The 14,578-nt window shown below is 37.4% G+C and overlaps 1 protein-coding gene across 1 annotated transcript in view; it reads right to left on the reverse strand.

Annotated features, from left to right (window-relative positions):
• Nucleotides 1–5,806: 5,806 nt before the first annotated feature.
• LOC150104443 (substance-P receptor-like) overlaps nucleotides 5,807–14,578 on the reverse strand; it is a 28,068-nt gene continuing 19,296 nt past the window's right edge. The window contains exons 3-4 of the mRNA XM_090395551.1: nucleotides 9,761–9,851; nucleotides 5,807–5,932 (exon numbers count right to left, since the gene is read on the reverse strand). Of these exons, the coding sequence (XP_090251677.1) occupies nucleotides 5,807–5,932; nucleotides 9,761–9,851 (217 nt within the window). The remainder of the gene's footprint in view (nucleotides 5,933–9,760; nucleotides 9,852–14,578) is intronic.

The raw sequence follows: 14,578 nt of genomic DNA on the forward strand, positions 1-14,578 counted from the left end.
GCATCCTAATAACTAAGTCGGCCTTAAATTTCCTGTTGAAAATCTGAATTACCTCTTTAAAGCGGTAATCGTTTACTTAAATATTCTACATCTGAAGAATCTCAGAAAATTAGGGAGATTTTTATCTGACTTTTGATCACGGGATCACTTTTATTATTCAACGCATTAAACTCTCCAGGTGTCTGGGAAATGAAATAAGTTAAATTTTTTAATTTTCGAAGAAAGGGAACGAAATTTCAGGCGAGAAACACCCTTAATAACCGACTTCCTTAAACTTCTCTAATTAATGTGTTAATGAGTTTGCATGTTGCAACCACAGGGTAGCGACACGCGGAATAGCGAAGAGCGTCGGCTCTGACTTAACGAACGTTGTTCGATACCTTGGGAAAAATTTAAGCTGAGGTTATGCGCGAAATTTATTCATCGGTTTATGGGTTGTGCACCACTGTGTCTTCAGATATAACAAAAGACAAGAAAGGACAAAGTTCGCTATTGGACACTGCATTACCATCTGGATTACGAGGACTTCATAGTGTAGTTAATGGGACGAAAACGCCATATAAGTGGGTAATCCTGCAATCAGTGGTTCCACAGTAGAAATGAAAGGATTTTAAAAACTTGTGTGTTCATACCGAAAATTATTCATTTTCTCCTGATAAATTTTGGGTATTTTATGGGAATAAATTCAGGTCTGTTTTATTCGAATTCGCTGAAATTTTTAGAAACAACTATATGCTAACTGTGGTCGAATTCGGTTCAATATACACAAGTATTTGAGTAGGAGGAGAAGTAGACGAAGAACAACAGCGACTGGGATTTGCGTTTATTAGCGGATTTATTAATTATTTATCGGTTGAGCATCTATGTCGAACCGTGAATGAATAATATTCCTTTTGCAGTCTTTACTGCAATTCAATCTTTGGTCCTTTTGACTAATTTCTCTGCTTCGAGTCATTGCCCTGACGCACGAATTAGCACACACAGCCAATTAATTCTTTTTTTCTTGGAAGGATGAAAAGGGGAATTTTTTATTAAATATCTTTAATCCACGTAAAGATTAGACGATGATAAAATGCAGCTTTCCGTTTATAGCAGTCCCCAGATGAACTGAGAGAAAGTAGTAATAAACTATCACATTCGCATTTTGCTCTGTAAGAGCACTGCATATACTTGTACATGAATAAATATACAATGTACTTCGCAATCCAACTTAACCTAAACAAGTTTCTAGCTACATCCTAAGCCGTCTGAACAGTCCAGTCTTTCGACTTCTGTTCAGTAATATTCTTGCTCCGGTTAAGGGAAACGTTTCATGTAACCTTGTAGGATCAGGACTCAGGAGAGGACACCAATTTAACTGACGTCAAAAAATAACTTTTAATACAACAAGATGAACAGTGTATACATAACTTCATGCAGTTTTCAAAAATATATAAACATCTATTAATACAGATGTGTATGATATATTCCTTTCTTTATTATACTCGTACATTCTTTAAGTAGCTCTGCATCAATGAGCACAATATAATGACACATAAGGACACTCTGTTGCCAAAACTATCTTGCACTGGCGCATTTAAAATAAAAACTAGACTGCGCAACAGCCGTTCTGTTTTCATGTTCTTCAACGAACGGCAGACGTTCTTTAACTTCTCTCTCTCTCTCTGGAAAAACGGCACTGCATGCACTTACGAAATTGTATGGTGAAGAGCTGCTTCTGTGGTCCCGCTTCCCCACCTGTCATACTGCAAAGGCTAAAACTCGATCATGCCGTTTAATCGACTGGTTAGCACTGATCTAACTCGGCTGAGCATTTGTGGAAGATGAAGGGCAACAACATGTAAGAAACGAAATCCACGCTGAAATTCTTTTGGCACTCGTGCAACTAAAGACATGCTTGAAGAATTGACAGCAAGTTTCCACCAAGTGATCCAGAAATACGCTGAAGAAAATTGGCGTACTATACACATTATAAAGGAAATAGTTTAATTTTCTTAATTTCTTCATGTTGTAATAATTTTGGCAACATAGTGTGTACAATATTCACATATAATGTTGTCTGTACATGCTTTAATCAGATATACGTTTTAAGTTATATTTACGGTGAAATAACTAGAATCAGATGATCCATGTTTGAAATTCATTCGCGTGTTTACAAAATCATTTCTTCTTGTTATAAGCAGCTAATAATATAACGGGCGAGGACAGTCAAGTATCGGGAAATGGATTTATATTGAAAATCGATTTATTTTAAGCAAATATTTCTCTGATAGTCTTTGTAGTCTTACAGGTTGCAAACTTGTAACGAATTAGTGATGCGGACGGGATAACAGAGAGATAATCCAGAACTATTCTAATGAACAAACCTAGAACGTATCAAACTACTTCATCTCTCTCTCTCTCTCTCAAATAGATGGACTAGCTATCTAAAACAGGAAAGAGGACATGATATGGACTCGGCGAATGCTGATTAAAACAATGTTAAAAGAGACAGTTAAACATGCAGCATATATGATTCTTACCACAATCCGTGGAAAGGAAAACGTGCACACGTAGAGCGAGTTTGAATAAGTCACTTTCAATCAAAACACCGTTAAAAATATTCCTTGTGCAGAGATATTTCCGATGAAATGATATCTTGGCCATTCCGTTTGCGAGGTGACGCTTAATTCACAATTCATTTATCTTTATAACTTTATATTTAAATAAGTCTTCTTTGAAGCATTCGTTAGAATTTTGAAGCTACAGTGATCACTCCGACATGATTTTCCTTACACAATAACTATCAGGCGAAACTTTGTGAAAAAGAGGCCCCAAGGTTTACAGTTACTGCCCTGGGTTTCTCTCTCTGGTCTCTGATGAAGACAAACCAGTTCTTACAGCTGTCAGGCCACTGAAATTTAATTCAGCACCAATAAAAGACAAACATACAATATCTGGGCAGAGCTCGTGTCTTTTAAGTAGTTCGTACGAAGCCACTCCAGCGCCGAAGGTTGTGTTCTCATAAGATCTCTGGTAAATTTTCGAAACATGCGGTTCCTTCTATATTTGGCTATAAAGTATGGTTGATTCCATAATATCCTCCATTTTAACATTATTCTTCTAGACATCATTCTGAAATCTTACTGGTTATATTACGGAATTAATTAACATATTACCAGACCGACAATGTGAGGAAAATTCGTTTTTTATTTCTCGTGTACAGCATTGAAGTGTCTGTTCAGGGAAAACAATTGAAGGCGCCAGGTTAACTCTATTAAGAAAAATATACTTACAGTATGTGGAGGGGGAGAGAGAATATTTTCCGTGAGAAATACTATTCACATTACAACGACACTTTCGAAAGCAAAATTCATTTCCTCATTGAGCATCGAAGGTTCCACAATTATAAGGCATTTTATAAAATGAAGATTTTCTCTAAATTAATAACAAAAATTTCTTGTTTTGCTATATAATGTTCTGTATATCTACTTTCATTTCCTGATGAAGTAAGCGTTTAATTCTAGAAAATTATTTCTCCCTAGGTAAAAAAAAAGTACCGAAACAGATATCATTCTAAGTTGTCAGTGTGAAAGTCACGAGTCGTTTAGGTATATCGCGGAAAATTCACAGTAAGTGACCCCCTTACCACGATCGTCAACATGAGAAGAAAATGAATTACTTTTCCCTTTCTCACTTGGAATTATATTAGAAGCCTTTCTGACGAGTTTCTATTCGCTCTGATATTAAAAAAAATATATTAGTTACGAAACTCGTTTGTCTAATCTGTCCGACTTTCGTTAATTTATTTCAAATCCATATAAGAGAGGTTCGAAAACAAGCTGTAGTTACATTACAGCGGAGGATGGGCTAAATGTGAGATAGTTTGGGAACTAGATTATGTCCCTTCCAGTTATATCAAGGATATCACTTTTTGAAGCCACTTCAGGTTTAACCAAGCAGGATGGTGGTCTCAGACAAGGAAATACAAATCATCTGGTGTCTAGAAGACTTTCACAGATATCTTGGAGATATAACCCTTAACAGAACAAACCATTTTTGGAGAACGAAGACATTATTTATTTGATCATACAGGCCTACAAACTGAACACTCCGTTTTATACTTTTTTCTTTAAAGAACTAAGTCAGAACTCCGATTACCATACATTTGATCTGAGAAGATGTGATGTCCTCTTAAATAAATCAACTAAAATATTCTGGTCTTCATTGATCAAATGTCTTGCTGCTCTAACAAATTTTAGTTGAAGATGAACACTAAATAGACAAAACACGACGAGAGCAGTCGACAAGAGAGAAAAATATTAAATTAATTCCCAAGTAGATGCAGAATGAACAAACTATTTCGGGGATTTGGACGCAATATTTAACGAAGATGAATAATTAAATGTAGACGTATATGGAATGAGCAGGCTGGGGTGGACGGACTCCATCTGAATATGTTTCAAAGGTCTGCCTGTCTCTTTGAATCTCAACATGCAAGCTGTGTTCAACCAATATTAACAAATGCCAAGAAATGAAACAATTGATTATAGATTCTGGAGAGAAATTTCAACCTTAGGAACCATATCCGAAAATAATTTGCCATCATTGAGCTTGTAAGGGGAATCGTATTGATCATGATGAAAAACATACGTAGCTTATAATATGCCCAAGCAAACCAATCTGACGAAATAGCTTTCCTAAAAGGAACTTATTTTCGATGTTATTCGCTTCAGGCTGAATTGGTATTATTTCCATTCCAGAATAATTAGAAAAACAAAGCACAAAGGTCCTTTTATATGAGAACAGTGTTTAATACAAAACGCTGTCCAATTCTATTCTTATTTAGTCCCAGCGATTATTTGGTCCCCTACTGCCACCGAATTCATAAGGTTATTTCGCAGTCAAGAATGGGCGGCATTTCTCAAACAGCAGCAGCCAGTGAATGACACAAACAATTTCTGATTGTTCTATTTCTACTTTAATGATTATTTCGAAGTAGCCAATCATCCGTTCGACTATTAATAACTCTCCTGCTACTTGATTTCAGTCCACATGAGAAGTTGCCACACTTATGGAATTACGATAGTGACCGGTTGCCAAGAAATTGAGGAGAATAAAAAATCCGTTAGTGTGTGTGTGTGTGTGTGTGTGTGTTACTTGAATAGTTGGTGGTTTGTTTATTGGGGAAATCGGTAGGGAATGGCTTTCGTTTGTGATGGGCCTTCTTCCTCTTGAGTGGAGGAGAAAAATCTGCTCTTTACTAAGGTATTCCTTTATCGCATGTCATTTACATCATTATCATTGCTGACCTGAAAGAGTTATGAGATTGGATTGGCCTCTATTTTCCTAAGAGTGCGACTAATCAATCCCTGGCGGTGTAACAACTATATTCCAATGATTCCAGAAAGAACAACTAAATTTGGTCTGAAGGGTTTTTTGTTATTCTAATGGTATCTTAATATAAAGATCTGACTGAGTCGCTTTGAGAATTTCGCATTGTGCAGAATGTGACGACCTCCGCATTTGTAAGAGTTCTTAATTCATGTTTCAAAATCAATTATTAAAATAATTGATCAAGAAATGCTGGTCACGTCACTTATGCTAGCAGAATATAAATACAGCTCATATTATTCGGACGTAAGTATTACTTCCACTGGTGTTGGACAGAGCAGAGGAAGGAATGAAGTGCGAGATTAAGCTCATTATCAGTAATATGTTAAAGAAGCCACTCGATATTTGATCAAACAATGACAGTGAATAATCTTGAAGTGTTTATTTTGAGCAACGAGGATAATGAATGGACAACATCGATTCGCATACGAATTCATGGCGCGAAATCCACAAGTCTTGTCGACACTGAACGGTCCTCCTTTTGTTCAACTTTCTGGTTTCGCCTTTGCCGATTGCAGCACTTACGGAAGCGAACTTTGAACTCCGTGTTGAATCTTTCCTGGAAAAAAAAATCTATGTTAGAACGATGCATCTAAAATGAAAAACTATCACCAACTTCGATTCTTGTTTATATCATTTTATAATAGCTTTTAAAAAAGTCCCAATTAAGTTGAATTTGCACACACAATATATCTCTTCATTCAGTTCTAATCACTCTTCATCCTCCACCTTTTACTCATAGTGAGCGCTGGCCACCAATGATCCAAACCTTTCACGACATACAGAGAGAGAGAGAGAGAGAGAGACTTCACAACTACGCTTACTTGTAAATAGAAAGATGCTGCTGAATTCATATCAACCTTTCTACTTCAGAGAGAGTTACTATCCACAGTGATTTCTCCCTTTGTGGTCTCGTCAGTAGAGCTCGATCCAGGAACTATAAATGCTTTATTTCCACATACTAATAATAATACAATATGCTATTAGTATCACAATGCTTTGTTGATATTGCACAATTCTGGATCAGAATGTTATTGCAATTTTTTCAACAAAACATTTGGCTCTATTGGTTGCATTTGTAAATAATGTTATTGTGTTAATAGTTTTAATTAATATAATTTTGTTTTGACCTTATCATACACATGTCCATGATAAGGTCAAAACTATTGGTTTACTTCAGAGCTCTATGAGACGTTTGTTAACCTCTGATGCATGCAGTGCACTCCTAAATGCATGTAGTCCACTACAGTGGACAGGATTGAAAATTGGATTGAATGTAGGAAAAAAATGAAATAAAATTTACAATGTTTTCTTACATCCTAAAAATACTTAATTTTTTTTTTAATCAGCATTTCAGAAATTCGTGCATGAGAGGGTTAATGTTTGCAAGTGAAGTATCTTCATGATCTTCACATGATGTACAAGAATATACCTTGTCCGAAAGAAAGTAGGCTTTGCCTCTGAGTAAATTGATATCATGTCAACAGCCTCCATATACAAGTCGACTTCTTTTCTTCTATCCATGGAGCTACAACTAAAACCGAGCCTTGACTCCTGGATTTCTTGCTTTATTATTGACTTTCTACTACTCTTTTACCATGAAGTTTTCTATCTTTTACAGTCTTCTTACCAATACTGGTATTTTTCATGTGAAAAACATGTCCTGTTTACTGCAACGTTTAGAACTTGATTATTCTAGATATTGTAGGTTTTTATACAGTGATAAAAACTCGTGCTTGTATCCGATCCTCCAGGGACATTTATAATTCACTTTTCAAAGAAATTTCCTCTCAGGAGCAGAAATCAAATTCCCTACCCATAAACTATCTAGATTTCTCATCCGTAGGTAACAATTGAACAAATTATCGATTTAATGATTGTACTTCAGTCTGCCAATGGATATCTTTTGGACTCAATGAGAAAATGAAAGTAGATTAGTCGTGAAGATACTTAAAGCAAAAGCTTTGTTTGCTTACTCCTGATAAAGAATCAAAACAAGAAAAGTTCTTGTCGAAAAAAATCAGTATAATTCACTAAGCTCGAATGTATAAAGAAAATGTCGGTCTAGATGTACAAACAATTGTATTCAGCCTCTCTCTCTCACTGCTGAATGAACACTTCCCCATTCTTAATTTGGGGACGGTGAGTTTACTTCTCCCATGGTTATCCAGTCCATTTAGATCTAGTTAGAATCCCAATGCGAGATTCGAACCCGCATCTCTTTTGCTGAACATAAGATACGCTAACCACTCGATCAACTATACGGTGTAGAAAGAATAAAGAATGTAAATAAGAAAAATAATAAGGATCACCAACTGAAGGATCATCGCATCCATAATAAAACTGCACACTAAATACTTCGATCACAATACTCTGTTAGATGTGAAAATGACATACGATATAATATTACAAGAAAATTAAGATGGTCTTCATCGATCAGGTTATGAAATGAATTAAACGAAGCGAACCAAAAATACGATCTTAAAAAGTTCATAATCGTTATGGCATTTAAAGGTCGAGATCATATGTTAGATCAAAAATTGTCATAGCAAATAAAATATATGACACATCTTTAATTACTTGGCTTCATAACATATCTAAAAATGGAAAGATATAGATGACAAAATAAAGAAAATTCAGAAAGTCTGTGGAAAACAATTAAAGGGACACTTCATATTAAAATAGATGTAAAACTCAACTAACACTTCATAAAGCAATGGCCACTCTTACTTCGTTATGTGGTTCATAAAATGGACTTAAAAATAACGATGAGAGTATTGTATTCTACAAGCTGCACATATCCGAGTTTTTAAGAACAATTAAAAGATACACAAAATTGGACCGTATAAGAAATGAAGACATCAGAAAAGAACTAGATATTTACGACGCAAATGAAGAGTTTAAAGATATGGAGAGAGATGAAACGAGAATCTATTGGGATGGAAAGATATCCGCTACTAGTACATATGGATAAATATAAACGTAAAGGGAAAGATAAAGGAAGAGCAGCTGAAAGACAGAAAGACCAGTGAAGGCGGACCATGCAAATGCCTAATCCTTGAGGAAAAGAAGTTTGATTTGAATTATGTACGAAGGAACTAAGAATGAGACGTGGTACGTTTGCCATTTCCGTGCGTTTCTCTTGGCGATTTGGTAGTTCGGCGAGATGGAAATACATCAGAGCTTCAGGGAGAACAAAAATCCTTGCAGTTCCTTTTGACTCGGTCACCACAAGTTGAAAAGGCCTTATAAGAAGGTTCCTCGCATCCTAAACGAGGTTCGAACTTACTTCCAACCTAATCTGTGTGGCGATATCCTCTCAAATGCACTGCTGAGGCGATGCCTTTGGAGGAAGTGGGATTGGTGGATATCATGCATTATTTTGCCAGGAAGAAAGTAGAGTAACTGTCAGCACGAGCAGAGAGATCTGATCTTGACTAGTAATATTCGAGTTACCAGAGGGAATCAAGGTGAAAGAACTACGTTTGAAAGAGGGCCGCAGTGCTGTTTGATAAGTGAGGCGATGTTTCTCCAGATTGAGTAACGGAATAAAAATCGGTGCTCAATCATCCTTCAAGCAATGAAAAGCTCTTATCCTCTTTTTGCTGTACCACACGATAGAAGTTCGTCAACATGTATGCAAGAAAACAAGATACATAGAACACGGACACTCCAAATTTAGTTGAGAAATCTGGAAAAGACGACATGCAGGGAATTATACACAGAGGAAAAATGGTCACCCCCCCCCCGTTACAAAGAAAAGAAGACTATTTCAATTTGTTGAATGATCCCCGATCAAATGTTTGGCACTCAATAGAGAGATTGCAGGTTTCTCTGATCGCATTTCGATGTGGAACACGCCATGCAGCGAGCCATATAGATATGATCTAAGGGAATTCGCGATTTCTGTGATCGTTTAACTAGTGAATCTGCAGTTCGTGAAGTAAAGTAATCGTGAAGAATTTGCCCATAGAGGACCGAGATGAGGAGTATCGACCATTATTTTGATGGCATTCTTTTATCTCTTATTTACGGTTTTCGTTGCTTGCGTAAATGAACTTAAATATATCCCTCACAGTTCATTGTACTCCTAGAAACAACCGAAAATTGAATATCGAAACTTTCAATCTGTAATATAAGCATTTTTAAAATGGGCATTTATTGTTTAATTGAGTTAATCTAATTAATGAAAAGTCAGTCTGAATCTCAGAATTTATTCCATATATAATATATTCCAGCACGAGCGTCCCTCCCCTCCCTTTATCTCTCTCCTTTTTATAAGACCAACGAAAATTTCAAAAAGGTATTTCTACATGTAATATTTCATTAAGATTATTTGTTCACGAAAAAAGCAAAAAATGTCGAAGTGAATAAATGAGATACTTACGTTATACATGGCGTAGATGAAGGGGTTGCAACACGAGTTGCTCATAGCCAACCAGTGACAGCTAAACCAGATCACGTTTATGTATTTGTATCTGTAATTATAAAGAGACACGTTAGTCTCATCTAACGAGAATAAACTCATCTCAATATAGAAAAGTAAGAGTATAGACAATCAATGACGGCCTCAACTATTCTAGAGTTTTGTCCTTAAATCCTAATTAATATTTTCATGTAATCAATAACCTACTTACTCCCTTGGCACAGCAGACAATCGTCAACAAATTATGAAAGGAAGTTTCCTAGATCGGTAATAATGTAATTTTTATTACTCTTTAAGTAATTAAGTGAAACCAATTTTAACGAACTTCTCTCTCTGGAAGTGATATCTTTTATTCCCAGTAAACGGGAAGCACTTTTACAAACGTGATAAGAACAGCATCAGAAGCACAGTGTTTCAGTAATTTCTGAGAGGTAAGTGACCGCGTACAAGAAGATGAAAATAAAAATAACACTTGCTCTCTTTTCTTGTAAAAATAGAAAAGAGAATCAAGAGAGGAAATAACAATGCCCTTCATCTTATTGTAGAACTTCCGTTCCCTGAATGATTAAAATTACCGAGTTTCCACTCTTGAATATTCAACGCATCCCGAGTGTGAAGTGCTAGCTTCTGACTTCGTTGTAGTGTTTATTTATCAGAATAAACGACAATTTTATTTTTATTTTAAATAATTTCTCCCGTTCGCTGTGAAAAAACAAGATTTCATCTCGGGAGAATGAGAAAGATTGTTCCAAACAGTTACATTTGGAATCAGAAAATCGCTCGCCAATCTAATACGATATTTCAGTGTTCCACTCGTTATACACCAGTCACAGACAGCATGAACTGCTTTCCAGAAAGATCTTCAGAAATTTTCCATCGCGGAGCAAGTGATATTTCTATATTCTCTAACTCGCTGATTTTACCGAATACCCTGTACCACGCTAATCAAGGAAGACGATCGGATTGCACGTTACTACCATCCGTTTTCATTTACCCACTGAGCACGAACATCCCCAGGAATCGTAACCACTTAACGAGTGACACCCAACAAACAGTGTTCCGCAGGTGAATATTCTTGTGACAATTGCGCAGAGGGAATCTTGACACACGTTAAAGACGGATAAGCCCCAGCGAGGGGCTTATCCCTCTTTAACTTTGAAACAAAGGAAGTGTCACATTCAAAAGCATCAATCATCCAACTTTGCTTGCAGATAACAGATTTCCTACATTCTTTGTGCTTTTGTAAAAATATTCAACTCTAATCGAAGGAGAGTAAATTGAAGTGAAGTGAATAACAATCTAATGTAAGGTAGCTGTATGTCAAGAATAAAATGTTGATACCAAAAGCAAGAAGCGATCTAGAGACGACGAGGGTATTTCGGAAGATATGCTAAAAGTGTGTAAATTGCTTAATAACATCTTCATGGTGAGTACCGGCACCTTTTTTTTTTTCCAGAAAAAAGCACTGCTGATAAAAAATTTGTCTTCTGTTGTTGAATGCTTTTTTGGATGGAATTATTCGTGCTTTAATATCTGATTGGTTTCTTCCATCTTCTGTGCTAAAAATACCAAGATATTTAAAAGCGAATACCTGTTGTATTAGGTTATTATATTTTCCAGGTTTATTTTCATTGGAAAATAAACTTGTAATTTATAATTAATTTTACTTGTTTAATTGTAATTTATAATTAATTTTTAGGCTGTATTGTGTGAAAATATCTTCCATCTTTGATCTGATCAGAAAAAAATTAAAGTGATCAGATTTGATCACTTTCAGTTTGTTTTCATTATCAGCTATAACTGCTATATCATCTGTGAACTGTAGCTAGTTAATATCAATTCCATTTATCTTAATTCCTGTTTCTCTTTCAATTTATTTATTGCATCTTCAATGTAGAGATTAAACAGTATGGGTGAAGGAGAGCACCCCTATCTTACACCTCTACGTAATCTTGCTATTGCAGTTTTTGATTTATTGCTGGCTGTTTCTATCAGGGCTTCTTGATGCTTGTAAAGTTTAAGTGTGAGCCTTCTATCTCTTCAATCTACCTTTTATTGTTTTTAGGAGGTGAAACATTTGGTTCCAGTCAATACTGTCGAAGGCCTTCTCCAAGTCAAGAAAGACTATCAGAGTATTTTGATTCTTCTCAAATCTTCTTTCAATAACTGTTCACAGAGCTAGAATTGCTTCTCTTGTTCCTTGCTGTTTCCTGAATCCAAACTGGTCATTGCCAACATATTCTTCAACTTTCTTTGTTAGTCACGTACGGCTACTATAAATGGACGCACCTAACCTCTGTACGTAATCAGTAAACGTTGCCAAAAATAGCGAAACGTGGTGTGTAGTGCTGCACTGCAATCAGGTCCGCGACAGGTGTGCTGTCTTTTTCTTTTTTCAAGCGTTCTTACTAACTGTTGAGACTGCTCCACCTAAAGTTAGCGACCCCTCCCCTGCAGAAGATATGCAACTCGAATAGGGGGAAATAACAAACATACCGCCCCACCATCAGAAACATCAAAGGCGGCGAACCGCAAGGAGAAGAAACCGAAATCTACCAGGACAGGGAAATCCACACTCCTTCACGAGAAGACAACATAAAGGATACAATCAAGAGGTATATACCTCTGAATACAAAATAGTCCACTTCAAGTTAAAGAACAGAAGGCACGAGTTCGAAGTCCTAGCGAACTCGTGTTCCCAACTTGAAGCAAGCCTGCAGGGGGGTTGGATATTCCGCCTCCCTCTCCGAACAGAATCCTTGCTTAGATTCATCAAAGACCTTTAGAATAAAGGATCTAGTCTGGGTATAAAGAACCAATAACGCCACCATCCGTTTGCATCGCCTCACTAATCACAGGCCTCCGATCACCATTTAAACAGAAGGCGGTGAGGAAACTGTCAAGCTTCATCAGGCTATTGTTCCTGTGGAAACACACTTTTGCCACTACAGAGATATGCAGCAACTTAGCCAAACTTACTCCTTGTCATCGAACTGGAGCTTTGGCCCAACACCACTCAGTGCCGGAGTTGGGGTAATTATACGAGCCCCTCCCCTCCTATGAGACTTTCATAACATCCAAAGGGATGCAAAAGGAAGAATTCTCGCCATAGGCTGGAAGTACCGGGCTGTACCACCAGGTTCCTTAACATCTTAAACAAAGTAAGAGAGAACCCAACATCAGGAACATCGGACTACAAAAATTTGGAAATTCACCTTAGAAATGCTCAGCTCACCGATGTTTGGCGAAATCCTAATCCCTACACCCCTAACTACACAAGGTTTGGCCAAGGAGTTGGTACTCAGTCTTCACTTCCCTTTTCTCAGTCAAGAAAGCTTCACCAAAAAAATGATAGAATAAGGCCAAAGAACGTGCCTACTTCTACAGATCTCAGCTTTGAGACATCTACATAGGAAGGAGCTGGTTCGTAGCAAGCCAACGCCAAGGAATACTATGTGATAATATCATCCAGGAAATCAACATCGAAATAGATGCAGAAAAGAAAAGGCAAGCGGAGGAAAGAAATTTCAAGTCCAGAAAATACTTGCGCTCGGAAAATACGGCGTCGGACACTTTTGACAACAAGCTCTTTACAAGGTTCAGAGAGAAGATAACCATATTTAACATCACGGACGGGGGCAACGTCATCAACACCACTGCTGATATCCTGCAAGCCTAACTGAGGCACTAGAATGAACTTTATACAGATGACAGTGCCTCACTGGACTACTCCTGAAACATACATCACTAACTTCCCTGCACACATCCAAGCAGGGAAGTTAGCAATACCGAGCACTTTACAACATATTCCTTACCACTGGAAAAGGTGCCAGTCAAGTTCGTTGAGTACCATACGGTTTTCATCCCCAAGGCCAACAGGAATTCCTCCCTGATCAACAAACAAAATGGGGATGAAATACGTCAAAAGCACCCACGTGTATGGCATCCCAGCCCGATCGATAGAATTTCTGCACTTCAGAGAGATGTTCCGTCTGGTATTCACCAAGAATCTTCCGATGGCATTGCTCTCAACCTAGCGTTTCACAGTGTCCGAACATTCATATCTGTTCCATATTCACCAGGAAGTCTAGGTCACCAGGGGTCTCCTTCCGATTCTCCCAGGAGGCTACAACAGCTCTACCTGCCTACAAATTAACGGACATTCATCCGACCCCATTACCATCCAAAAAGGATCAAACGAGGATGTCCTCTCAGCCTCCTTGCTTTTGCTCTGGTCCTTGAGCCTTTATTACAGGCAGTCAACTTTTATGCGGTTAGAGGAATATCACTTCCACTCACAACGGAGGAATCCAAAATAACAGTCTGTGCAGATGACGTGGTGCGACGATGACTCCATGAGGAACCTCTTTAATATCGTAGAGAAATTTAAAGCATCAAGATTGCAAGAAAATCAGGACAAAACACAGCTCAAGATATACGTATGAAGTGTGGAACCCAGTTAACCTCCCACTGAGTCTAATTCTCAAGGTAGACCCCATTACCATCATACAGGGTGTCTTTCCATGCCACCTGAAGTCTAAAAAGAACATCTCATCAGCAAGACCATCGACAGCCTCAAGCCCTGGAAAATCAGACCGCTGTCACTTTCCTTCCAGGCCACAGCAATCAAGACCATTTGTGTGCTCAGATTACCAATATGTCCTTAACATAACACATCTTGAAACATCAAAAAAACCGGTCGTACAGGAAATCCTTAAATTTCTTCTGTGGAAACTTACGTCGTGAAGTTGACACCAAAATCTTCCAATTTCCAGGGAA

The sequence above is a fragment of the Typopeltis vanoorti genome, chromosome 7 (assembly GCF_054136105.1).
Source record: "Typopeltis vanoorti isolate ZY-2024b chromosome 7, IOZ_Tvanoo_1.0, whole genome shotgun sequence".
NCBI lineage: Eukaryota > Metazoa > Arthropoda > Arachnida > Uropygi > Thelyphonidae > Typopeltis > Typopeltis vanoorti.